This window comes from Trematomus bernacchii, unplaced genomic scaffold (assembly GCF_902827165.1).
Source record: "Trematomus bernacchii unplaced genomic scaffold, fTreBer1.1, whole genome shotgun sequence".
Taxonomy (NCBI): Eukaryota; Metazoa; Chordata; class Actinopteri; order Perciformes; family Nototheniidae; genus Trematomus; species Trematomus bernacchii.
This window is the reverse complement of record NW_022987739.1, coordinates 27,231,891-27,259,887: the sequence shown is the minus strand read 5'-3', so window position 1 is coordinate 27,259,887 and position 27,997 is coordinate 27,231,891. Positions and strand designations below refer to the sequence as shown.

At 42.3% G+C, this 27,997-nt stretch overlaps 2 protein-coding genes and 1 long non-coding RNA gene across 4 annotated transcripts; all 3 read left to right on the top strand.

Moving 5' to 3' along the window:
- The first annotated feature begins 716 nt into the window (after window positions 1-716).
- On the top strand, window positions 717-5,175 carry LOC117495375. The gene is made up of 5 exons (XR_004557174.1): window positions 717-935; window positions 2,082-2,209; window positions 4,257-4,399; window positions 4,483-4,640; window positions 4,995-5,175. It is a non-coding gene; the product is annotated as an uncharacterized LOC117495375 (long non-coding RNA).
- Window positions 5,176-10,135: 4,960 nt separating this feature from the next.
- Window positions 10,136-14,796, top strand: cd28 (CD28 molecule). 2 transcript variants are annotated; one of them, XM_034146539.1, is made up of 5 exons: window positions 10,136-10,206; window positions 11,185-11,426; window positions 12,800-12,956; window positions 13,049-13,212; window positions 14,297-14,796. In XM_034146539.1, the coding sequence occupies exons 1-5, from the start codon at window positions 10,155-10,157 to the stop codon at window positions 14,384-14,386; spliced, it is 705 nt and encodes a 234-aa protein (XP_034002430.1). In that variant the 5' UTR covers window positions 10,136-10,154; the 3' UTR covers window positions 14,387-14,796. The 2 variants fall into 2 exon arrangements, with proteins under 2 accessions (XP_034002430.1, XP_034002429.1); XM_034146538.1 differs by having other exon boundaries at window positions 11,185-11,432.
- Window positions 14,797-18,319: 3,523 nt separating this feature from the next.
- LOC117495322 lies at window positions 18,320-22,843 on the top strand. The gene is made up of 2 exons (XM_034146517.1): window positions 18,320-19,186; window positions 19,862-22,843. Exon 2 carries the CDS (start codon window positions 20,244-20,246, stop codon window positions 21,435-21,437), a length of 1,194 nt encoding a protein of 397 aa, XP_034002408.1. The 5' UTR covers window positions 18,320-19,186; window positions 19,862-20,243; the 3' UTR covers window positions 21,438-22,843.
- Window positions 22,844-27,997: the final 5,154 nt, after the last annotated feature.

Here is a 27,997-nt window from a genome sequence, read left to right as displayed (position 1 = left end):
TACTGTAATGTAATATGTAAACTTCTAAATGTCATCATCATTGGACTCAACATATTGTTCTTGTCACTAAATGTCACTGATATCAGGAATCTCCCTTACTTTCTGTTGTGTGTGTGTATGTGTGTGTGTGTGTGTGTGTGTGTGTGTGTGTGTGTTTGGGTGTGTGTGTGTGTGTGTGTGTGTGTGTGTGTGTGTGTGTGTGTTTTTGCAAGGTCCTACTGTACTTGTCAAAAATCATAATCTCGATTATTTGGGTCAATAATTGATATCACGATTATTAAAAACGATTATGCATTTACTTTGAAAACATCCATTTATTGAAAAACAAAATGTGAACAGTATGTTTTAAACAGTTGATTACCCTGAACTTTAAGTATAATTGAACTGAAAAACCAATAAAAAAAAAAAAAAATAATCGTTTTATTTCGATTATGTTATTTTCATAATCGTTGCAAGCCAAAATCGTAATTGCGATTGAAATACGATTAATTGAGCAGCTGTGTTTGTGTTTTTGCACCTCTAACCATGGTTGTGTGTGTGTGTGTGTGTGTGTGTGTGTGTGTGTGTGTGTGTGTGTGTGTGTGTGTGTGTGTGTGTGTGTGTGTGTGTGTGTGTGTGTGTGTGTGTGTGTGTGTGGAGGGGGGGGGTAGATTGTATCTTTTTTGGTTTGTCAGCCTCACACAGGAAGTGTGTTCCTTTGCAGTCTCTTCAGGAGTTGCACGTCTGTAATATTGCACAAAGATTGCACTTGTGTCACCTTGCATCGTGGCACAGCCTTGCACCTCGTACTGTATGTGGAAGAAAACGTTCCTCGATAGAGACGTCTGTCAAACACAAATAAACAACAGAATACAATCAGAAGCACAGGATGAGAGCGGGGGTCCTGTGGATGCTGATGGTGTGTCTGAGTGATGGAAAAGACCCCACATGCTCAGGTAAGAAGATGTCATGTTGGTGAATTATACCAGAGCTGTCACAGTAAAGCGTGGCTGAAACTGCTCGGACAGAGATTTATTTACACCGACATCGCAGCTTTCTGATGTGCTTTGTTAATGATGTGAGTTTTCTTTGTCACTTAAATTCTGTATTTAACGCCATTTATTTTGACCCAGACATTGACTTATTTGTCACATAAATGCGCCACTTCCATACTTATTTTAATCCAAACCATGACTTTAAAAAGTTGTTTTCTTTGAAAATGTCAAACTATTATGCAAGTGAAAACGTACACATGTTGGTTGACAATAATGCTAGAACATTTTTGAATAACCTTTCCTACGATATCACATGAACCTTTGCCTGTAGATGCAATGAAATTCCTCCACATTTACATTACATGTTACTTGTTAGACGCTTTTATCCAAAGCGACTTTGTCTTTGGACAATCCCCAGAGGAGCAATTTGGGGTGAAGTGTCTTGCCCAGGGTCATGCTGACTACAGGGGGGTTTGAACCTGTGACCCCCCGATCTGAACACCTACACTCTATCCACTGTGCCACACGCCCCCCGTTAAGAACAACAAATGTTTCCGTGTTGCCAGTTTGGCCAATGTTATACCCAATCTTTATTATATATATATATATATTTATTACATTTTGGAATTATATTTTGATTATATATATATATATATATATATTTGTATTATTATTATTATTTTTCTATATATATGTTTATCTTTTTCTGTTCTTTTATTTCTATTCTTTTTTTAATATTTGAATTACAGTTTTTTTTACACTTTTACAGTGGGTAGCTAAAGTATTAACAAAACAGAAAAGCATTTACATATTTTTGTAATACTTTAAATAATAAAAAGAAAAAATGCAAACAATTTATTTATAAAATGAAACAGTAAAAAAGGGGTAAAAAAGAGACAAATTGTTCAATTGTTGTGGGGGGAGCGTCTGGCAAAGCTAATGTGAAGGGTCTAATAGTGTGACTGGGTCCCAAATGAAAATCCTCCCTGGCTATGATTTAGATTTGACAGGGTGTTGTTGAGTTCAGTAAACTCGACACACAATAACAGAAACCCCGTGACATTTCTTCTCATCACAAACAGGCTGTTTCTTGTGTTTTTCTGTCAGTTCTGACGAGCCTCACAGTGTCAAAACTCACTAAAGTGAACGTCTCCTGTCCATCGACAACGGGAACAGACACAAACTACCAGCTCTTCTTCAATGACAGCTCCTTCGGACGAATAAATATGAGAAAGGTTAGTCAATGATTTGTGATTTGAAGGATTGTCGTAATATTTTCTTATCTTAATATATTTGACTGATGCTATAAGAAGACTCGCCACATCAGGAAGCGGCAGTTTCTGCACAAAGACTGCGCTGATATTTCATGAACTTTTTTTTTTTTACAGAGAAACCCCAGACACATAAACTCTAGTTTGCACAGAAAGTCCAATACAGCTGCAATGAACTTCTTTGCACACACACTGCATGCAGAGAGCGACCACTAGAGAGCAGCACTAACTGGACCGAATGAAAAAACTCACACAACTAAAGATTTGGATTTGTAAGGGAAAAGAGGCAAGATGAGGATTGGAAAATTGAGTCAAAGGGGAAGGGAGTGGACGGAGTGAAGTTAAATACCTTTGTGCAGATATGGGATTTGTTCAAAGTGTGTTTTTTTATTCCTAATTATCATGCCCCAATCCTGAGTTATTCTAAATCGAGGCTAAAAACCGCTTCTCTTTACCTCTGCTTTTCTAGAGGTCCTTCAACTGCAGTTCAATTAGCAGTGTTGAATTGCATATCATTTCATATCTCTTGTATGAATTGTCTTTTTTAACCCTTATGTTGTGTTCGGGTCTCCCGTGTCCCGTTTCAAGTTAAAATGATATAATAACTACGCTCTAGTTTTTTGTATCGGAACAAGGCTTCATGATATCCTCCACAACAGCTATATAAACACTACAAAACTGATTTTGACCATTTTTTGCCAAGCCTGAATGTCTCTCAAAAAAAAAGTGTATCATTTGGTGTTGGGGTCTGGGGAGACCCAGCAGCATTGTTGGGGGTGACTCGGGGTCAAATTTGGCCCAATCAAGATTAATCTTTGACTTTAGACACCCCACCCCCACCCCCTTCATCCAGTGTAACAATCATTTCAAACCTTTTGGGGTAGATTGTATTCTAATAGTCTATTATAGTCAGATAATGTAATGATCCACTGTCTTCACTATAGGAAATATAATGAGTGAATTGAATCACATTGTACGGACTGTACGGTTATGAATGCATAATACGTTAGTTATGATGTAGTTAAAACAATATTGGATGGACTGAGATAAATCATGGGTCAAAAGGGTTAAACTATGTGTTTTTAATATATTGTGTTAATGCTTATGTCAAGCACTTTGAGTCTGAAATGTGCTATATAAATAAATTAACCTATATTATAAAACTGAATTGAATGGTGAAGGTAACTGGGGTCCCCTTTACAGAGAGTGTATGTCTTTGCTCTTTAATGACTTTATTAACAAATAATACCAGTTATAATAATTATAAACCAAAGCTTGCCTGAATTGTATCCAAAGAGAAACAGATGGCACTCTTTTCTTACGGTTTTGAATGGATGTATTCCCCTTTCATAAGCCTGATTCTGATTCTTAGTATGTCTAAATGATTACATGTGTGTGCAGGAATTGGTGAATGGAGAAAACTGAAAGAAACAAACAAACAAACAAACCCTGAAATTTAAAGCGCTGAAATTAAGCTGCAGATCTTCTTTTTGCTGACCTCTGGTGTTGGGAGTGTGCTGCAGTGATGTTCAAATATACTCAGGTTGTGGGGTTTGTACACCTTAATTGGGTGGATACATTCAATTAACTACAGAACATTAAATTATATTTCACTAGTTAAAGTCAAAGTCAACTTTATTGTCAATCTCAAAATATGTTTGTACACACAGAAAGATCGAAATACTGTTTCCCACAGTCCCCAGGTAGACAACACTCACACATTAAAATGCAAGAACACTCAATAATTTACAAAAAACCCCACAAAATAACCGTTTACTTCAGTAAGCAGGATATATATTAAAAAAAAATGTACATAGTGCAAATGGGAGTGCACTACACACCACTGCAGAACATCTAAACAGTATCAGCAACTAGCATCTGCAACAAAACCGTGATTATTTTAGCTTTTTTTGTCACTTTCTCCAGCTCATAATGTCATTACTTCCCATATTCATCCATCCTGTGTCCCCCTAATATAAAACACCACATGTCTCACATTTCTTTTTTCCAGGTGTCTGGTCCTGCAGAAATGCTGTTCTCGGGTCAGTTTGAAGTGACGGCCAACAGCAGTGGAGAGTTTCTCTGCAGGAGTGAGGAGAGTTGGCCCCCCCCCCAACTCAGATGACTGTCACGCCACTGAAGTCATCGTGGCAGGTAACATGCTTTCTTTATATAGTACTGTATATATATGTCATATTTTGATAAAATTAAATACATTTTTCTTTTTTTATTCATAGAATTGCAGTCTTTGCATGAAATCAATGGCTCTGTTCCAGCAGCCTATCAGAGCTGTCCGTTCAGTTCTCCATTGATCCCAGAGGAGGTGATTTGGGCGGGATGTGGAGTTTTATTGGTCTACAGCCTGTCAATCACCTGCATTGCCATTGTCTTATGGGTAAATATGAGAACAGGGAGCGACTCATAAACCCTGGACATGTTATAACATACATTTAGTACGTCTTATGTCAGTATAAATATATATATGAATATATATTTTATCTTCTTATTGCACTTTTTTAGTTGAATTTCTCAATATTGAATGTATTTATTTAAATTATTTTTTTATTGCACTTTTGTTTTAGATATTTTTTATTTGTTTTATTTTATTTTGTATTGAATTCTCAAAGGGAGCAACAGTGAAACATATTTCCCCTGGGCTGTATACAATATTGTGATTCAGATTTTGAATATCCATTTGTCTGCATGTAAGTGAAACTCTTCTCTTTCCTTCTGTGTTTGATTCCTTTAGAACAACACGAGGAGAAATGAGGAGGATTCAAACGATTACATGAACACCAAACCTGGAGAGTTCAGGAAACCTGGCTAAGTTCAACAACAGCGTGCGGCAGTCATAAGGACAAATCATGGCTATTAAAGCTAGTATTGTAGTGGTATATATTCCAAAATAAAATCCATATTTATTTCACAGTTATGTTGTATAGTGTATCTCTTTAAAGGTCCTCTATTATACTGTTTTTCATCAATATATCACAGGTCTCAGATATATACAAAACATGTCTCTGAAGTGTTTGGCTCCAAACACCAAACAGATCATTGCAGCATCCCATAATCCCCTCTGTTTCAGCCCTGTTTCAAAAGTGCTGATTCTCTGTCTGTTACTTTAGATGAAAATAAGGAGCCCCTCCCCACGCCCCTCTGAGAGATATTTGGTTAAAAAGAACACAATGGTGCTCTAGGAGGAGATTCAGGTGATAAGGTGGGGGGTGTTACCTTGGTTGGTGATTGGCTAATGGTTACACAAGCCATACAAATCGTTATGACATAAAGTGGCCAAAATCTGATCAGCTCATTTTCAGACAGGTTTTTATAGAAATGGATCAGGACAAAAAGAGAGAGAATCTTTGTTCCTGAAACTTTCAGAATCTCTTTACACAGAGGGGACACATGTTGATGAAGAAGAGACATGAAGAAGAGGGGACACATGTTGATGTAGAAGAGACATGAAGAAGAGGGGACACATGTTGATGTAGAAGAGACATGAAGAAGAGGGGACACATGTTGATGTAGAAGAGACATGGAGAAGAGGGGACACATGTTGATGTAGAAGAGACATGAAGAAGAGGGGACACATGTTGATGTAGAAGAGACATGGAGAAGAGGGGACACATGTTGATGTAGAAAAGACATGAAGAAGAGGGGACACATGTTGATGTAGAAGAGACATGGAGAAGAGGGGACACATGTTGATGTAGAAGAGACATGAAGAAGAGGGGACACATGTTGATGAAGAAGAGACATGAAGAAGAGGGGACACATGCTGATGTAGAAGAGACATGAAGAAGAGGGGACACATGCTGATGTAGAAGAGACATGAAGAAGAGGGGACACATGCTGATGTAGAAGAGACATGAAGAAGAGGGGACACATGTTGATGTAGAAGAGACATGAAGAAGAGGGGACACATGCTGATGTAGAAGAGACATGAAGAAGAGGGGACACATGCTGATGTAGAAGAGACATGAAGAAGAGGGGACACATGCTGATGTAGAAGAGACATGAAGAAGAGGAGACACATGCTGATGTAGAAGAGACATGAAGAAGAGGGGACACATGCTGATGTAGAAGAGACATGAAGAAGAGGGGACACATGCTGATGTAGAAGAGACATGAAGAAGAGGGGACACATGTTGATGTAGAAGAGACATGAAGAAGAGGGGACACATGTTGATGTAGAAGAGACATGAAGAAGTGGATTTTGCATAATAGGTGACCTTTAATATTGCTTGAATATATACATCTTGTACAGTTAAGCAATACCTGTGACTGTATAACATGTACATTTGAGGGGGCTTGTGTACTGAGATGATTTAATTATCTGGTATCAGAAAGACATGAGTTATTTTTTAATGCTCAGTCAAATCACTTCTTGAAGAGTTCAGAGATGTCTCAGGCGGTTTACTGAGAAACGACTGTAAGAAAATGTGTCGATGACGAGACTGATCTGTGGGATAAGATGCAAATGATCAGTTTCAGAGGAGTGGGCAAAGTCAAGTATGATGCTCTTGTAAGCTTTCAGAATATTTCATTTGTATTCATTTTGAAGGCAAATTAGATAATCCTCGCAAAAAAAAAGGACATTGCACCAGTTATGGCTTTGAATAGATTCATTTCTCAACACTTTTTTAAAACAGGAGGCAGATAAAATTTACTTGGGGGGGGTTTGTTTGTGTAAAAAATAAGTGTTTTTGTCATTAAAGCATCATCAAAATCATCACCACATACTTTACGACCTTATTTTCTTATATTTATCAATGGTTTCTCAACAGATAAGCATCCAGACACGCTGTAATGCCATTATTGGAGGAGTTAATGAAAACGTGCTGAAAACAGAGAAAAACTGAAGAAACCACTTTTATTAAGACTGCCACTTAGTGTATGAATTATGTTGTACTGGTGACGTTATTTTATCTTAGTTGCCAGTGCCAAAGACACATTTCCATTATATGTAAATTTAATCGACAATAAAGTATTCTGAATGTGAAGAAAAACTCAATTTTCACTCCTTTTGAATACTTTGACAGTGACAGACAAGCTACAGTGTTGGGTTGATGCACAGATTATATAGCAGACCCCCTGCAATAACCTCAAGGACCCTCTGGGGGTCACAAACCCCCTGTTGAAGACCCATAGTTTGAACCACACTGAAATCAGATGAATTTACTGTTTTCACTATTAGGTTAGTTGAAAGACATTCTATTAAGTTGAACCAAATTGTTATTTAATATTAATATCATTGCTTTCAACTAACCTAATACAGTTATGTGAAATCTGTTGACCTAAATTAATACATTTAATTAAAGTCAACGTTTCAGTTTTTTCAGTTTCTGATTAAAGTCTGCTCTTCAAACTAAACCTCACTGAAACAATGACAGCAGCAGAAACAAACCACAGTTTTCCAGGTTGACTGTAACTTCAGTAAAAACGGGTTCAACCCCACAAAATGTTTCCAGGCCAAACACGTGTGTGTGACGTCGGGAGGACAGCGAATCTCATAACATCAGCTCTGTCATTATCTGTGTCTAACTAGATATGTTCCACAGTTTGCACCTTATGGTTGCACAGCAAGAGTGTGTGCATGAAAGAAATGCATGAGATGAAACCACAGAAAGTATTTAACATATTTCAAAGAAGAATAAACTGTGATGAAAATCAGAAACTGTCACATGTGATGTAACATCAGACTTAAAAGGCATCACACCATTCAAACCCATAGGATGTAATTTGTGAACCTGTAATAAGGCAGTAAAGGGAAATGATAATGAAATTAACAAAGATGTGAAGGCTTGATTGATTTTAGACTTGTATTGATTTAATTCAGTAAAATAAATGGAGCTAATGGAAATAGAAAAGTATTTTTTGTCAGTCTGTTACTTTAAAAGAAAAAATGTATTGCAGAAATTATGTTGGTATTTACAACTACAATGACATATTTTTTTTTTTCTTTTTAATGTGGATATGCCTGCATTTTTTTTATCCAACCATCATATTAATTCACTCTTATCCGTCAATATAACAATGGTTTTATAGTTTCTTACTTGAGAAAATAACGACCAACAACTTAACTCATCATGGACATGAAACACAGTTTAATTAGCAAACAGAATAAAAGTTAAATGAAGGTATTTTAGATAAAAACACATTGTGTTGTATACCGATCTTTACCAGACTGTGATATCATTGTAAATAAAAGTACACACAGTTCCTCAAAGTTTAAGTTGATCAGAATATCTTCAAATGTCTTGTTTTAAAGTCAGAAACATTAAAGGTCCCATGTCATGCTCTTCCGGTTATTACCCGTCCCCTTGTGTGTTATGTAGCTTTTTCTGCATGTAAACGGTCTGCAGAGTCACAAACCCTCAAAGTACACCCTGTAGCGAGTAAAACTCTAACACAGAAAAGACCTGTCTATGCTGCCCCAGAACGCCTCGTTGGACATTTATCTTTTTCCATTTGTTTCTTCCGGGAACCGCATGACGTCATGCGGTCCAAAATGGACCAATCCGCGGAGCACCTCACACACCAGGATCCCTTGGCCAACTAACAGGGAGTCCCATTGACTTGCATAGAGCTCCCTGGTTGGTAATAGACGAATTGGGATCACGGAGAAATGGTCTCCGCAGACCCATTCTCACAGCGTTATAAACCTTTTTCTTACTCAATATCAAGCCACACTTATTGTTTTTACTTCGGCTGTGAGTGTTTGTGTGTGCTCAGGATGAGTTTTGCGCTGTCCCGCTGTCTCGCCGACCCGGAAACCACACCAGTAAGCCAGCTCACTGAGCAGCGAGCCTCCCAACGTCCCGACCAATCAGAGCACACTGGGCTCACAGGGAGAGGGGGGGGCAGGAGCTCCAACAAGCCGTTTAGGACAGAGAGTGAATACACATACTATACAGAGATGCTGTATGAGAAACCAATGTGAGTTTGGAAAATTGCACAATATAAATCTATTCTAGTAGACCTCAACAATGGAAATATGATCAGTAGAAATGGCCGTGACATGGGACCTTTAAGATATTCACTTTAATATGATATAAAGCATAGAAAGCTGACACATCTCCATCATTGAGTGGCTGAAAACAGCATTTTCTGCAATGTTTGCAGGAAAAATGTATGTTAATTGAGTTTCAAAACCATTAATTAATTATTAAATAATAGTTACGAATCACCACAGCTCTTATCACATCTGTAATCTTGATGCACGGGAAATTTAGCAGGACATCTCCCTGAGTGCTGTGTCTTAATTTTAGTTTTTATTTTGCCTTTGTGTACGATTTTTATAATATTTTTTGTATTATTTGTTGTTGTTTTTTGTTTGTTGTTTTGAGGGAAACTAGCAATGATATGTTTTAAAGCTAATAAATAAAACGTTGTATTTTAAAAATCAACCTGCAAAGGCTTTTAGTTTTTAAGAGTCGTCTTAATGCACATTTTCCCACAAGCATTATCTGCAAACACATTTTAAAACCTCCTTTTTTTCTGAAGGGATGTGTTTTACAACTGTATTGCATTAAATGGATGTCAGGTTTTTACCAGGTTGTGTTTCTTATAAGGTCTTCATAATCATTTTCTTTCAACTTTTCACTAGTGTGCAACTTTTCTACTTATTATCTGTTGCTTCTTTCATTTTTCTTGTGCGAGGAAGCTGTAAATAACGCTGACACTGGCTCAGTATTAACAAAGAATGAAGTTCTTCTCATCTTTTCTGCAGAATAAGCAGCCAGTTAAAGCTGCCGCCTCTCTTTACCGGCAGAGCATCTCTTCACAGTTTCCTGTGGCGGCACAAAGTTTCCGTGACACGCACGGACATGCACGGATAAAATGGTGAGTTTCAGTGTTTTTGCTGTATTCAAATCAAAGTGTGTGAGAGGAAGATCCTGACTCTCTGATGGCTCTGTTTGTGTTGACAGTGCTCAGCCTCTGCCTGCCTGTGTGGAGCGGTGAGTACAAACACATTATTACAGATGTGATAAGAGCTGTGGTGATAACTGACTATTACTTTATATTAATCGTCAATTGTTTTGAGACTCAATTAACATACATTTTTCATACAAACATTGCAGAAAATGCTGTTTTCAGCCTCTCAAATATGTAAATGTGTCACTTTTCCATTCTTTATATCATATTCAAGTGAATATCTTAATGTTTCTGATTTAAAAACAAGACTGAATGTTCATATTTAAAACAAAAATGTGATTATTGGAATATGCCAGGTTCCAATTTCTTGTTATTGAAATGTCTTCCTGGTCTTTACAGTTGGCATTAATCTATTACAGTAAGTGTTATAAAACAACACTTAAAAACAACATTAATGTTGTACACTTTTCTGAAAGAAGATAAAAGGAATGATATGGAAGCCAAACAGCAGGGAGTCTCTCAATTGACCTGTGCATGGAAAAAAAAAAATGATTGCCATAAATTGATAACGAAAAAAGTAAATCTGCAGATATGTTGATTTGTTTGATATTTGATTTGTCCTGAGCCATATGGATTTAATAAATAATGACATGGTGAAAAGAGGAGACACAATTGTGACACACAGCAGCCCATTTTCTAACTGTCTGGTTTTACAGTTGGGAATTTGGATATCTCCTTATATAACTCTATAAAGTGTTATAAAACCAGACTTGAAGGTGTAAATCAGATGTTTTATATTCACCTTTGTAACAGGAGATGAAGGGCATTTGATGAAAGCAGAACAGGGTGTCTCTCAATCGACCTGTGCATGAAAAATACTTTTTTGCCTGAAGTTTATCGCCATAAATTGATATTTGCTCTATGCCTAAAATGTTAAATCTGCTGAAATGTTGCCTGTCCTTTGCCATTTGGATTCACTGAATTATCTCAAGGTCAAAAGTGTGACGCACAGCAGCCCATTTTCTAACTGTCCCTTCCCAATTTCCCCTGTTTCTCTGCAGCTGTGAAGGTGGTCCAGCCCTATAAAGTGGTGAGCAGCAATGGTACGGCTCTGGTTCAGTGCTTTCTTCACCCCCAATCCTTCCACCACCAGAGTCCCCTCCCCAACAACGACCTGTCGTACCCGTTCCCTGAACCTGAGGACCTGCGGGTGACTCTGCTGCGAGGCCTCCACGGATCCACCAAGATCTGCTCCTCCATCCTCAACCTCACAGGGCCGATAGAGACGGGGGAGGAGGGAGAGGTAAATGTGAGGGGGTGGATGTTAAAGGTCACCTATTTGTCATGTCTTTTCTACTTAAACATGTGTCCCCTCTGTGGAAAGAGACTCTCTCTCTTTTTGTCCTGATCCATTTATATAAAAACCTGTCTGAAAATGAGCTGATCAGATTTTGGCCACTTCATGATGTCACAACGATTTTTTGGCTTGTGTAACCATTAGCCAATCACCAACCAAGGTAACCCCCCCCCCACCTTATCACCTGAATCTCCTCCTAGAGCACCATTGAGTTCTTTTTAACCAAATATCTCTCAGAGGGGCGTGGGGAGTGGCTCCTTATTTTCATCTAAAGTAACAGACAGAGAATCAGCACTTTTGAAACAGGGCTGAAACAGAGGGGATTATGGGATGCTGCAATGATCTGTTTGGTGTTTGGAGCCAAACACTTCAGAGACATGTTTTGTATATATCTGAGACCTATAATAGATTCATGAAAAACAGTATAATAGGAGACCTTTAAATTATTCCAACTTTGACCAAAATGATATGAAACAATGTACTTTATTGTCCCGATAATGACATTGGTTCTAGACTCCCTCGTGCATAGGAGAGGGAGAGGAGATAAAACCCATACATGCTACATATTAAAAGAAAAATACATTAACATATCGACATATGACTTCCGTGCATATGCAGTTTGCACAGACATGCCTACTGAAAAAAAGCGACATATGCACAGCCCTGCGGTGGTGCAATCGAGTGTTAAAGGCCCTAGAAAAGACATTTTCTAAAATCTAGAAAACTGGTTTTTGGCTTATCTAATTTTAGTACGAAAAATAAATTAAATATACTTTGGCCACCAGCGTTTTACGAATCTAGACTATTTGTTTTGGAGAGGATGGAAAATTCAGCTGTTACACCTTCCTTTGTCTTATTTGAGATTAAGAGCCCCCTAGTGGCAGACAGTACACATTGTGTCTTTAACAAGACTGTATGTTAAAGGGGCCATAATCTGCTCAATATCAGGTGTATATCAGTATGTAGTGTCTCTACTGTGACATGTCTCCATGCTTTAATGTTCTAAAAGCTATTTTTTCTCATACTGCCTTTTCACCCTCTGTCTGAAACCAGAGCCCAGTCTGCTCTGATTGGTTAGCTGGCCAGCTCTGTTGTGATTGGTCCACCGCATAGAGATGTCTCACCCCTTAGCTTATCACGTACAATGTGTTGGAGCGCTAGCTAATAGAAGCTTGATTGTTACATGTTATGAGCCTTAGCAGACCATTTACATGCACAAAACCCTACTATATATCACACTGCAGGGAAGCAAAACCCCCACAAAGCACAATAGGGCCTCTTTAAATTCTTCCATTAAATTGTGTTTCCTGGCGTTTTAGGTGCAGTGCTCTGCTCAGAGGAGAGAGGGCGCTCTGGAGCTGACGGTATCCGGACTGAGAGCCACAGACACAGATCTGTATCGCTGTGACATAGAGATCTTCTACCCTCCACCGTACTTGCGGTTCACTGGAAACGGCACCCTCATTCACATCTTAGGTGACCTGCATATTTCAATAATATTACCCCCACTGATTCCACCGTTCACACATCATTCTTACTCTCTCTTCTTCCTTTAACTCTGTCCTCAGGCAGCGCTGACTGTCCGGCGCCGGGGGCTCAGAGACAGATTTCAAACAAAGAAGATGAAGGAGAGGAAGATGAGGATGAAGAGACGGCGGCACCAGTCAGTGTTCTTGTGATCGTCCTGGTGATACTGGTGCTGTTCGTCCTCATCATCATTATGTACCTCCAGGTCAGAGCATTATATTGAATTTGTATCCCTATATTTGATTGTTATTACATTTTTGCACATTCTTACTTTGACTTATTATTCTTATTATTTTATTATATATTTTTGTATATTTTATTCATACATACTCAAATAGAGTAACGGTCATGAAACCCAACTTACCCCAAAGTAAATAAAGTATTATTTCTGATTAAAAATGATAAAATAGCCCTGAAAAAGGTCTGCATTCAACACCCTAATAACACTCAGCTGTTAGCTACAGTACATGAACTTAAATTCAATATTGTAGATTGTCAATGTGTGCTCTTCCAATTAAAAGATAATCATAGATACATAACAAACCTACAATTATACTGTGAAAGTCTATATTTTTTGGCAAATGAAACTGCAGTAGGAGAGTGAATAGTGGCTTTTTATTGTAAAGTAATTTAAAGGGGACCTATCATGCAAAATGCACTTTTGTACGTCTTTTATACATGAATATGTGTCCCCGGTGTTCCAGGGAACTCACCAAGTGTCAGAAAACACAACCCTCTCTATTTTCCTCCATACCCAAATCTCTAAAAAAGGGTCTGCAACGGATCTGATAAAAACTGATCCAGATTTGAACACTGTCCTGACGTCAGGACAGTGGCGCTACAGCTATTGGGCCAACTCCACCAATCAGGAGGAGACAGCCACGGCCATTGCCGTTCGAAAGCGCTGGAGACGCTGTAGTACATATGCCAGGCCTGTAGATGGTGCTGTTCTCACAGAATCAGCCCTTGCTAAAACAGGGATAAAAAAGTGCAAATTGAGCAAAATGATGCATGGCTAAAATGCATGATCTGTTTGGTATTTTGAAAAAAAAAAAGTATAAATATGCCTTATATAGGTATGGTCCTACACTATATTATTCAAATATAGCATGATAGGTCCACTTTAAGTGTCAGAATTAAAAATATAATTGTAACTACAGTATACAGTCAATTTGAGTGAGCGATAACACATTGATGTTTCTGTTACTTGTCCCCATGATTGAAATTTAATAAAAGGTAGTTATCATGTATTATTTACTGAATTAAAATCTCTGTGTTTTTATTTGCAGGCCTCACAGTGCGATCGAGGGAGGAGGGAGATTATCAGACCGGTTCACACGGTGGACGCTGCAGCATTTTCATGTGAAAACTTGGCATGAAAATCAGATTTGATAGTCAAGTTGGGCCTATTTCGTCCATCTTTGCCTAGTATAATTAAAGTACCATTGATTTGAATGGAGGATAAGAGTAAATAGGGTCGGTCGTTACCCTTTATTAAAGATCACCTCTGTTATGAGTTTTTTTTTTTACCGAAAGAAGAACAAATACCAGAATTGCATTTTGGTGTGTGTATATTACGCTGATTAAGTATGAACAATTATGTTTACATTATAGTAAACACAACTTGTTTTGACTTGTATTGCTAATACAGCAAACTACTTTTTTATTCAAACTGATGCTGATGGAGATGTTTTTTTAATGATATGTATAAACACATGTAAAGGGTTGAATTGTGTTGTTGAATCTAAAACTGTGGATCCATAAAGAAAACGACTTGATTGAAAGAGATTGCCTTAGTATGAGTTGTAAGTAAGCAAGTTCTGATGTAAACATGCATAATATTAACTTAAAATATGGCTCTATCATTGACTGCAATAATTTAACAACATGCAATATGATGACTTTTTTATCTATACATCTATTAACTTTATATATATCAATACATTTCAAACTTTAGGGCAAAATAGAAGTTAAAGATTTATTTGGTATTTAAAGTTATCATTTCGTTATTGAAATAAAAGCAACAGTGGACCCCGTCAACTTTGCACTGGCACCATAAATAAAAGCAGGTTCAAATCCCCAATTTTAAAACACTGACCACAAGACCTTTCGTTGAATCTAGACAAACTTCACATTTTATTTCCGCAGATGTCCTTATGCTGTTTTTTTTTCTTCGATACTGCTGCATGTAATAAAACACTGCAGACTCTAGAGCAGGGGTCTCCAACCTTTCTTCATCTGAGAGCTACTTTCAAAAAATGAAAGTGGCCAAGAGCTACTTGCATCACATCGCTTACATTTATTCACATAGCCCTCATCAGTTGAATTAAGCTATACTTTTGTACACGTGTGAAATTGCAATACCTAAAGCTTATCAAAAATAAGGTCCAAGAAAACGAAGATTTCTCACATATTATTATGGCCCACATAATAAGTACATGACTGAACATTCACATAAGTGTCCTTAATCACCACCTTACAAGCATTTCACTCTTTTGTTAGTGAGATTAATGGCACTGCATACAGTCCACCATAGAGGTGTATGCTGGACCCACTTAGGTTCACTTAATAGAGTCATTTAAATGTTCATCAGTCGGTCTTGTTCTGTATTTAGATTTCATTCATGTCAGAAAAAGCTGCTTCACAAAGGTATGTAGAACAGAACCAAATAAAGCAGACATTTTCAGTGCTGCTTGGTGAATGTTCTTATAGTTTTCTGGGTCTACAAGGCTCCAGAAATGTTGTGAGTTTTGCTGAGACTTAAGCTGAACATTATTTTGGAGATCTCCACAGGATTGACACTGAACAGTTGTTCAGCCATCTTTTTCTTCTTCGTCTTCGTCTTGACATTAAATTATAAACCATAATAAATCAATTGTATAGGTCTAGCCTCCCTATATCTGTGTGTGAAAATGGTTCCATCCTCAAAAACAAAAAACTAATACTTCTGCAGTCTAGCTGCAGCTTCTAGCTACGGTCTTCTGTTAAAAAAAAGACACACATGACTTGAGTCTGAAAACAGCAGGAGTATTTACAATAGCATTATAAAAACAAAAATAGTGCATGTGGGTGCACACTTACATTCTCTGTCTTACTGTTACATAAATCCCATGAATGTATGAGATTAAGTTAGCTTCATCATATCTCAATCAGTGATTAAGTGAATAATAAAGTTTCTATCGGGTCACTATCAGCCTGTCACTCATTATTTTCAGGGAGGGGGCGGGGTTTGGAGGAACGGAGAGGAGACGGTGATCGCGGAAGCTTTCCTCCTGCCTTCACAAACTTTACACAAGTATTTATCAACTGAAAATAGCAAGAGGACATTCATACTCTGCAATCCAAGACTTGATTAAATCCACCAAAAACCTGACATGACGATAACGAGTGTTTTTCAAAAAACACAAATCCCTCCCTGTGTGTCTCTGACGCGCAGCGACAGGGCCTGATTCAGAGCGGGTCATTCTGCTGTTAGTTCTGGACTCGTGCTGGTGGAGAAAGCAGACTGCTCCGTGTGTGTTGTCGCTGTGCTGCTGTCACGTCTGTTCCTTGATCTCTGCGTCACCGACCATTTGATATTCGTGTGACAGAAAAAAATCTAAAATAAAAAAACGTTATTGTCCAGCCGCGGCCGAAAAATCAATAAGCAACCTTACTACGCTATAATCGATAATCGAGCGGCGAGCTACTGAAAAGCTGCCCGCGAGCTACCGGTAGCTCGCGATCGACGTGTTGGAGAGCCCTGCTCTAGAGGATGCTAGTCAGGCTTTAGAGGATCACTTTTAAGACATTTCACTGCATTTAACCCATATTACACAGACAGTGAAAGACCAATATCAGCATGAACCACAGACATACAAGACAAACAGGAACTTATCAAAGGCCATAAAACCAGATATGTTGTCAGATTCCTTTTGATGATTAGGTATTTTGTTTTGTGCAAACTGCACTAATTAGAAGCACCAACACCACATCAGTATTTTGTTCAGTTAGTTAGAAAGCACATCGTGACCTGAGACATGTGAGTGTTGCCACACAGCAGAAATGTACAATAGAGACAAGGGCTTTAGGTAGTAAAGGAAAAGGGTTTATTATGTATGGCACTGTGACCATGGATGTGACTTAAAGGCCCTATCTTTTTGGAGTTGTCTCTTTCCTGTAGTGTGTTATATAGGTTTGTGTTATATAGGTTTGTGTTATATAGGTTTGTGTTATATAGGTTTGTGTTATATAGGTTTGTGTGCATGTAAGGGAGTTTTCTCTCCCACACACTCCCCCCCCCCCCCCTTCATGAAACCCCTCCATTGGACTCCTTTGTTTACTTCTGCAACATAGTGACATCACTATGTAACACTCGCACTTCTATTGGCTAGCGCTCCAACACATTGTACGTGATAAGCTAAGGGAAGGGACATCTCTAAGCCGTTGACCAATCACAACAGAGCCGGCCAGCTAACCAATAGCGACAGCAGAAAACAAACAAAGTCGCTGAGAGGCTGAGGCCGGGCCTGTTTGATATTGTATGACACCAGGGGCGTCGCCTGGACCTGAAAACATTCGGGGCTTAGCCCACAGTGGCGGCGGCACTACAGTGGCATTTTTCACTGCAACACTCCCCACACGCACACACACAGTACACCCGCGACTGTTACAATGAAGGCTCGATAATCAACTCACGGCATATAGGCAGGGGTAAAGTGGTATTTTTTATGAGTGGGGGGCTCACCTCCTCTAGGGGGGTCCGGGGGGATGCTCCCCCGGGAAGATTTTTTTTTAAATATTGAAGTTATATGCATCAATCTGGTGCACTTTGAGAGCAAAATGAAGAGATCTATGGATACAGCTCTCAACACCCATATGAAGCAGAACTGTAAACAGATGTACTTTTTTCTTTATGGATATTTTACTAATCACTCCCCTTTTAAACTCTATTCTTGTTTTACTGCCATATAGTATTTCATAACTGTTTTTCCTTTATTCTCTTTTTTTTTTTATAACTATAATGATCATATGAAGGTGTGCCGCGGAAATAATCTTTTGAATAATTTGTGACCAAACCGTTTGAGACCCACTGAGATAACTTAGACTAAAGTTATGTATCTAAACACTCAGAGAGTCCTCCTCTCAGTCTGAGAGGAGAGGACTCTCCTCCAGCTTCTTGTGGAACAAACAGCTCCTTATGTCCGTTAGTGCAGCTAGCTAACCAGATGCTAACAACACGGTCCATGCTGGCACCGGTCCCTCCCTCTCTCTATCACACTAAATGCGCTATTGCCACACACACACACAGAGCCGAGCTTGAATGTGTAGTGGAAAACTTTATAACAGTGTATACTTATAAACTTTATATGTAATGGCAAACTCTATATGTAGTGTAAACTTTATATGATGTGCAAACTAACTTTATGTGTTACCTAATATGGTAAAATGCTATGCAGTTGTCCCATGAGGAGGTATTTTAATCCATGCCCTCTGTTCAACATATAACTAGCCTTAAGGATGTCTGGGGGTGAAACAGGGTCGTAAGCAAAAGTGAAGAAGTGTCTCAAACGAGTTCCTGTGTTTGTTTCCCCTGTCTTGCAATGAATTCCTCATTCCTTGTTTATATCTGTTTTGACCTCTCTATGACTTCCTGCTGTCCTCATTTCACCTGGCTTTAACACATTGGGGGTTAAAGTTTCAACACTTCCATCTGTCTTTACCCAGTTCCTGTTTTACTAAGTTCCTGATTTACTACATTGCCCATATGTGGCTTCTGTTCCTCTGGAATGTGGGCTTTAGCTTATCTGCCCATCCAGCCCCCCAGAGTGACAGGTCACGAGTTATTGTTGAACTGTGGACTGACAAAGATGCTATAAAACCTATGCGCAATTCTCTCTCTGTGCGCACTCTTTCAGAATACTCTGTACTCCGTAAGACCTGTGCCTTATTTGAAGCTTCAAATAAAGATCCAGAAAGACAACTCTGTTTCCACCATTTTATTGATTGATCATTCTGATTGTATATCTCCTGAGTATTGACTAGGTCTAAGATTTCCAAAACAGTTGGCGTTGTCGGCAGGATCTCTGCAAGATTCTCCTCTACCTCGACAGAAAACGTACGGGACGAGGGGACCAGCGCCGGAGGTGGAACCGATTGACTTCACGAGATCCAACGGACTCAAGGGCCCTCAATACTCGGTGAGACGTACAATTTCTAGTTGGTTAAATAGAACTGGTTGTTTAAATATAAAACGTAATTAAACTCCATGACATTTATTATACGGTGGGCTGCTCATATTAAGGTATTTGGTCGTAAGTAGATTACGGACATTAACAAATATCATCACCGACGGGTGATAAAGGACAGTGTTAGGTACTACATTGGGTGTTTTATTACATTTAAAAGACGTGTTGGGCATAACACGGGGTGCTTTCTGGGAAAAGCATTTAAAGACTTTCCTCCATGGGAGCAAAGCAGGGGGGGCCAGTACAGCCTCCCGAGGGCCCTATAGTGGATGTCATGCGAGCGAAACATGGTGAAGACAGTTTGTCTAAATTGAATATCTGGACGGAAATGTTCGGATTTCCAAAGGGGGGTTCTTTAAGTAAAGCAAAAATTAAAGAGCTAAGGGATAAATTACAAGAATGTGAAGATGAAATGAAAAAGAAGAGTAAAATTAAAGTGACAGACTTAGAGAAGCTGGACACTCACAGAAAGTGTTTAAAACACTGGGAGGATGAAGCAGAATGCCGTGAAAGGAGGCAGTTGGCCTCGGCGATAAGGAAAATACAGGTTGAGGATGAAAGTGATAAGAAAGGGTAAACCACCACCATATAACCCACACACTGCCTCTCTGTATCTCTCTTTCACAGGCGTGAGAGACCCTCTCCTCGACCATGGTTTCCCATTTCCCCCACCTCCTCCAGCCGCTCTTCCTCACGACGCTGCTGGGCCAGAGGTCAACATACCAGACATGGCCGAGATGGGAGCAGGTGAAGAAACAGCTGCAGAAGCAAGACAAGAAAGAGTCCGCCTGAAGCAAGAGAAGAAACGCCGCGACCGCAAAGACAAAGCCCAGCTGACCATGGTCCAGGCTGTTACAACCACCTGGTCCAACCAAGCCCAGGGTGGAGCCCAGGGTGGAGGCCATGGCAGAGGGATGGTTTCAAAGGCCGTGGAGGTTTCAGAGGGAAAGGCAGAGGACGAGGAGACAACCAAAACGGCAACAACGGGGGTTGTTTCAACTGCGGTGAGATGGATCATTGGATTGCTGAGTGCCCACATCTCACCCTAAAAACAAGGCTTCTGCACCAGCTACGAACAATGACAATTCTTCAAACTGACATCAATCGAGGGAGGGGGTGGAGGAGGAGGGAATTCGGTCGGGGGAGACGGAACCTCTGCCTGCTGCATCTAATCAGGGAAGTGACACACACACACACACACATCATACAAGCTATTGAGAGATTGGAAACATTTGGGAAATCTGTTGTTAAAGAGGGTACATATTTAAAATATGGTACTGATACAGCATTTAAGAAGTTTCCTACTCTGGTTTTAGCTATAATGGGTGTTGATGTTACATTTTTGGTTGATTCAGGAGCTACACATTCTGTAGTAAAATTGGCAGATTTGCCTGGTTGTAAATTTAGTGGTAGATTTATTCACTCAATAGGAGCGGCTGGAGTAACTGTAAAGGAGAAGTTTTCTGTACCACTTCAGTGTAAAGATAATGGTGATGCCAGTCATCCATTCCCCACATCAGTCAAACACAGTTTCCTTTTATCATCTGTCTGCCCAATAAATTTACTGGGCAGAGATCTGATTCTCCGGTTGGGCTTAGACCTCATTTCCACAACTGAGGGTCTCGTAGTCCGACGGCCATCACCTGCGATGGTTCAAAAACTTTCATTTGATGATAAGCATCTGGTGAATGTGTACGAATGGCAGCTAACATCTCTTGATTCTCAGGAGTTGTTGCGGTTGACCCATCAGCGTGTTTTTCCACCTGCGGTGTTCATGAAAGCTTCTCATTTGCATTGTACTGCTAACGTTGTTGAAGATCAATGTAAACATTATGAAGATAGTTTTCTGTTGGAATGTGTGAATGATGAGCTCATGCTTAAAGCTATGTATCGGAGTGCGCTGCACAGTGCTATTTCTGTTACACTCCCACCCACACAACACAAGCTGTATCAAATCCCAGGGGCGGTCCCACACATTTCACTAGCAAGGGGGCCCACCGCTAGATGGAGGGATTTGGATCCAATCGTTAAAGACTGGGAATCTATTACTGATTGGACTATCACTGATGACCCGTTAATTGAGTATTCCTCATCACGTGACGTGTTTAAGTACATCATTAACTGCTCAGTTCATGCACTGCGTTCTCTGATTCTCACAGGCAATGATGATTATGTTAACCCCGTTTCTAGCTCACAAATATGATGTAGGTTTAATCCGCTCTGCTGAGCCTGTAGTTATTAGTTAGCCACAAGGCCAGTTTGTCTAAACTCCAATATGTACAAAGAACAGTTACATTTTTGGGTCATGTCATTTCAGGAGAGGGGAAAACGCTTTCAGATAAGCGTATTGCATCATTGGCAGCTTTGCCAAAACCTGTCACTAAACGACAAATGATGTCATTTTTAGGTATGTGTTCATACTGTAGGTCATTCATTCCAAACTATTCTCCACTCGAACTGCCACTACGTATTATTACGCATGTCACTGGTTTGAAACCTACAGGTCACCTTATATGGACACCGGAAGCCAATCAAGCCTTCATTAACATGAAGCTGGCTCTCCAATCCCCACCGACGCTAGGTCTACCTGATCACACTAAACCTTTCACTCAGGCAGTGGATGAGCGAGATGGGTGTATGACCTCAGTTCTCCTTCAGGATCATGGGGGAAAACAGAGGCCTGTTGCCTATTTCTCCTCCAAGCTAAATCCTGTAGCTGCTGGCCTGCCAAAATGTCTCCGTGCGGTTGCTGCAGCTGAAAAAGCTCTCAACTCCTCACGTGACATTGTTGGTTATGCACCTTTGACACTGTTGGTTCCACATGCTGTGTCTCTCATCCTCTGAACAGAGAACATCACACCTCTCTGCTGCACGTTACCTGAGATATCACACATGCCTGTTAGACATGCCTAATGTCCATGTTAAAAGGTGTAATACCCTGAACCCTGCCTCTCTCATGCCTCTACCTCAAGACGGTGACGAACACGACCGAGCTGCTCATTGTGTGCACACCAAGACCTGACTTAAAAGACATTCCACTGACCAATTCTGACCTCATTTTGTATGTTGATGGGTCTGCCTCTCGCGACCAAGGGGGCACTAATCGGGTGGGTTTCTCTGTTGTTTCAGATTCTGCTGTACTCTGTTCCGGCCCACTCCCATGCCACCTCTCAGCACAGGCAGCAGAGCTCATCGCACTTACAAAAGCCTGCACGTTTGCAAAGGGCAAAACTGTAACTATCTATACTGACTCACGATATGCTTTCGGGGTAGTACATGATTTTGGGGCTATTTGGAAGTGTAGGAAATTTCTGAAGTCTGATGGCAAGCCAGTACTTAACCATGTACTCATTGCAGGCCTATTGGACGCCATTCTGCTCCCGTTTGAGGTTGCAGTCTGTAAATGTGCCGCACACACAAGCAGTACAGACTCTGTTTCCCTAGGAAATGCGTCTGCTGACTCAGCTGCAAAGGCAGCTGCTCTGATTCCTCTTGCACCCCACGCACACTCATTTGTCAAAATTCCTGTTTCTTCCCTGACTGATAACGGGGGGTTACGTATTGTAACCCTAGTTATATAAACACAGGCGGAGCCCTCTACTGGACTCTATGGGTACTACTCTCTATCATGCTGTGCGTGCTTTCACCTACTGAATTTACGTAAACGTAGCCGGCCAATCGGGGCGAGCCTACCTGAATGCGCGCGCAGGCCCACAGTATATAAGGCGGCTCCAGCCGCCGCCCCACTATCGTATACACTCTTCAGCGAGCGGACTAGGAAAGACAGGGCCTCCAGGTAGAGGGCTCCGCCTGTGTTTATATAACTAGGGTTACAATACGTAACCCCCCGTTATATCTCTCACAGGCTCCGCCCTCTACTGGACTCTATGGGTACAGTGGGCGGAGCCCCGATGTATAAACGCCCTGTCGTCCAACAACATCGACCCACCACACCGTCCCTGACCGGCTTTTGGCTAATATCCACTGCATCCCCACTTCCTCCCATCCGGTTGTAACCGTGGAGAAGTCGGGGCCGCAACTTGGATAAGGCACACTCACACACGCTTACCTCGTGTAGAGTGTGCATGGAAAAAAATTGTGCGGAGACTCCGTCTGGAGCCTACCGCGCACCATGTTCCCCAGGTCCCTCAGGAGCATGGGAAAACATAAGTGCACCACATCCCCCACACTCACACACGCTCCGTGTAGAGTGGGCATGGACAATAGTGAGGAAGGCTCTCCCAGCCTGCCCATGGGCAGGCGGGGAGAGTCCTCCAGCCCTGTATGGGGCTGATTGTACACCATGTCTCCCGAGTCCCTCAGGAGCATGGGAAAACACAAGTGTTTTATGTCCAGGAGGGGGGGTCAGATACCTGCTGACCCACAGCCACCCCCCTCTCACCAGTCATGCGTTGCCTCGGCAAGCACCGACGACGAGAAGGAGCCAGACATGTCCAGGGGATAACATTTTATGAAGGGGCCTGGCGTAGACCAAGACGCCGCCGTGCATATATCTTCTACACTCACGCCGCTGAATAAGGCTGTTGACACAGCCACAGCCCGTGTAGAATGTGCACGGACCCCAGTGGGGAGGGCTCTCCCCGCCCGTCCATAGGCATGTGTAATGCACCTGCATAGCCATCCTGTTAGGTGCTTCTTTGAGAGGGCTTTTCCAGCCACACCATCCCCAAAGCACACAAACAGTTGTTCAGTGCGCCTAATGGCAGCCGTGCGCTCTACATAGCATGCTAGCGCACGCACTGGGCAGAGGAGGTGCAATTTAGCCTCCCTGGCCCCAATATGGGGTGGAAGATTAAAGCCACCTAACTGAATAGCCCTTGCTCTGCTTTAATGAACTTCTGATACTCTTAGGAGTAAAGGAGTGGTTCGGCCTGAGTGTCGCCCCGCTACGGTCACCCCGGATCAAAAGACAACTTGGGTGTACCGACAGAGCGGTCAGCTCGGACACTCTTTTAGCCGAAGTCAAGGCAAGTAGCAATGCTGTCTTCCATGACAGTGCTACTAGGGAGGAAAGCTCCAGAGGCTCAAATGGTTCTGTGACCAGAGCCTCGAGCACCAACGGCAGGTCCCACTGCGGGGCGGAGGCGTGCACTACCGGGCGCTGCCTCCTGACCCCCTGCAAAAACCGCGTCATAAGCGGCTGACTGAAGGCTGACCTGCCTCCAAATCCCTCATGGCAGGACGAAATGGCTGCTGCATACACCTTAATTGTGGAATGAGCCAGCCCCCTGTCCACCAGTATCTGTAAGTAGGTAAGAATAGAGCCCAGCGTGCACGACAGAGGCTCTAGACTCCTTCCTTCACACCATCGCCGGAATCCCGCCCACTTTGGCCTGTAACAAGCTGTGGTGGATTCTGCTCTTGCTGCTTGGATAGTCTGAATAACGTTATCAGACAGCCCCACCTGTCTCAGCCTGTCCCTCTCAGGAGCCAAGCCTGGAGAGGTTGGCCCAGAGTGGGTAACGCCCCTATTGCACCTGCTTCCTGAGACAGCGCTCCCCAGACCTGAGGAATCGCTCAGGGCTGGCCCACCATCATCTGTGTTACCCCCGCGTTACCACGGCGCCAGGCGGCGATCTGGGGCCACCAGGATGATTGACAGCTGTTCCCGCCTCACCCTCTCCAGGAGGGGGGGGATAAGGTGCAGCGGTGGAAAGGCGTAAAGCAGCTTTCTTGGCCATGGCTCGTGTGCAAACGTGTCGACCCCCAAGGGCGGGTTGTCCCACCGAGCCAGGGAGAACCACAGGGCACAGTGGCTGTTGCGCCGATTGGCGAACAGGTCCACCTCTGCTCTACCGAACTGAGTCCAGACCTGCTTCACCACCTCCGGGTGAAGCCTCCACTCGTCTGGCAGGGGTCCGCCTCTTGACATGAGGTCGGCCCCCCTGTTCTCCCGTCCCGGGATGTGAAGAGCCCTTAGAGACAACACAATCTGTGAAACCCACAGCCACAGGTTCTCTGCTGCGGTCAACCAGGCTATTGAGCGGACTCCGCCCTGCCTGTTGATGTACGCCACTGTGGTGCGGTTGTCGCTCCTTACTAGCACCTGTTTGCCCTGTATTAAGGGTTTGCAGTGCTGTAGGACCAACATCACTGCTTGCAGCTCCAGGAGGTTGCTGTGCCGCCAGAGGCCAGCAACCACCCACAGCCCTTTCTAGACACGTCCCCCCCCATCCTGTCACTTTCTTTTTCTTTGAAGCGTCTGTGAAGACTGTGATATAGGAGGTTACCTGCCCCAGTGGAGCTCCCCTCTGCAGATTCTCTGGGGACCCCCAGAATCGGAGGTTGCTCTCTACTGAGGGGGGGGATGGCCACCAGACGTCGTTTGTGTCTTAAGATCTAAACGAAGGCCGGTAAACCACATCTGCATGCGACGTGCATGCAGCAGTCTGAGTGGCACTACGGAGTGAGCAGCCGTCATGAGACCCAAAGTCTGCATGATAATCAAAGCTGTCACCGTCGCCCCCTGACGCAGCCTGCAGACTGCCCGCAGCAGGGATGCCTGTCTGCTTTCTGTCAGGGTGACACGTAGTCTGCCTGCATCGAGCATCACCCCCAGATATTCTACCTGCTGGTGAGGTATGGGGGAGCTCTTCTTCCAATTGACCGCAACTTCTTTTTCAACCCAACTTGGTTAGGTGTAGGATCAATTGGGCTGTGTGCAGTATTGCCCATTCCCTGGACCTGGCCATAACTATGAGGTCGTCCCTCATGCCATGGTCCCGCAGCGGTTGCAGCGTCATGGCTGAACGTGCGTGGGGATAGGGAGTAGCCGAACGGCAGTCTGTTGTACTCGTAGGCTACCCCCTGGAAGGCAAAACGCAAATACTTTCTGTGCTCTTGGAGCAATTTCGCCATGAAAGTAAGCGTTCTTCAGGTCGATGGTTGTGAACCAATCGCCTGGCTGCACCAGTCTCAGTAACTGTTTCATAGTTAACATATGGAACTTCTTGCATGCAATGTGCTGGTTCAGGCATTGAAGATCCAGAATGGGCCTGAATTCTCCTGTCTTCTTGGGAACCAGGAAGTACAGGGAATAATGCCCCTTCTCTCTGACTTGAGAGTGCACATGCTGAGAGGAAACCTCCTCCTGGGATGACAGATGTGCTTCTCTCCTGCCTCTGAACGGAGGAGGGATGCTGCAAAACTGGAGTGAATAACCCAGTCTCAGTGTCCTGTCCATGCGCTCTGTTAATACACCACTGATTTTCCATTCCCCATAACATTGTGTTAGGGGATGTGCAATCAGCTGCGGCGCCGCAGCTATGAAGCTGTGGTACTCTCTGGTGGCCCACTCCGCCGTCAAACCCTCCATAAAAGGAAGTTTGACCCATGGGGGGCTGACACAGAAAGGGCCGTTTTTCTATAATGTAGTTTCCACTCAGAGAAAAAAACAGCCGATTTTTAACTGAGGTCCCTGAACGCACCACGGCATGCTCCCGTGAGAGCGCGCGCTCCACCATAATGCTGTTTTCTCTTAGAGAGAAATAAGCATTAATCGGAGCTTCTTCTGTCCATGAACGCGCCGCGGCCCGCTCTCGGGGGGGGGGCCGCGCGTCGTCATAATGCCGTCTCTTGAAACGGACATTATGGGGAAATGTGGAAAATGTGGAATGTGGAGAGAGATGACTCTTACTCTGGGATAAATGCAATCGTTTTTACCGAATGCATTTTACACACACATATCACTCAAGAACTAGAGTTACACTACGTAACCCACTGTTCTTCTGCGGAGGTCCCTGAACGCACCGCGGCCACTCTCACGGGGGGGGCGCGCGTCGTCATAATGCCGTCTCCTTGAAACGGACATTATGGGGAAATGTGGAATGTGGAGAGAGATGACTCTTACTCTGGGATAAATGCAATCGTTTTTACTGAATGCATTTTACACACACATATCACTTTAGAACTAGAGTTACACTACGTAACGCACTGTTCTTCTGCGGAGGTCCCTAAACGCACCGCGGCCACTCTCACGGGGGGGGGGCGCGCGTCGTCATAATGCCGTCTCCTTGAAACGGACATTATGGGGAAATGTGGAATGTGGAGAGAGATGACTCTTACTCTGGGATAAATGCAATCGTTTTTACCGAATGCATTTTACACACACATATCACTTTAGAACTAGAGTTTACACTACGTAACGCACTGTTCTTCTGCGGAGGTCCCTGAACGCACCGCGGCCACTCTCACGGGGGCCGCGCCTCATAATGGGTGTCCAATTAACATCGTATGAAAGCGGCCTTGCCGATCTCAACGAGACATTATGGGAAAATGTGGAATTGTGGAGAGATATGACTCTTACTCTGGGATAAATGCAATTGGTTTTACTAAATGCATTTTTCACACACAAATCACTCGACTTTGGAGCCACAGCTAAGAAGCTGTAGTATTCTCTGGTGGCCTACTCCGCTGCCAAAACCTTCCATAAAAGGGAGTTTTGGCATGGGGCCTGACACAGAAAAAGGGGCCGATTTTCTAATGAGGTTCTTGAACGCACCGCGGCAGCTCCCGTGGGGCCGCGGCTCTGTCAACTGCCATCTCTTTGATTGATTGATTGAAAAGTTTATTAACAGCTTGTATATTGGGTACAGTACAGTACAGCTCAAAACATACAATTGTTAAGGGGATGCAGACCAGAGAAAGACTTTCGTCTTGTTTACATCAGGGTCCCCCATTTCCAATTCATCATATCATTTAAGACATATAAGACATATTTGACATACAGATGGCTTATTTACA

Bases quoted from the DNA above. Each gene is read 5' to 3' on its own strand.
- LOC117495322 (XM_034146517.1), top strand. From the start codon at position 20,244: ATGGATCATTGGATTGCTGAGTGCCCACATCTCACCCTAAAAACAAGG.
- cd28 (XM_034146538.1), top strand. From the start codon at position 10,155: ATGGCTCTGTTTGTGTTGACAGTGCTCAGCCTCTGCCTGCCTGTGTGG. The intron at 10,207-11,184 runs GTGAGTACAAAC...GTTTCTCTGCAG, and splicing joins CTGCCTGCCTGTGTGGAGCG to CTGTGAAGGTGGTCCAGCCC. The intron at 12,957-13,048 runs GTGACCTGCATA...CTCTGTCCTCAG, and splicing joins CACCCTCATTCACATCTTAG to GCAGCGCTGACTGTCCGGCG.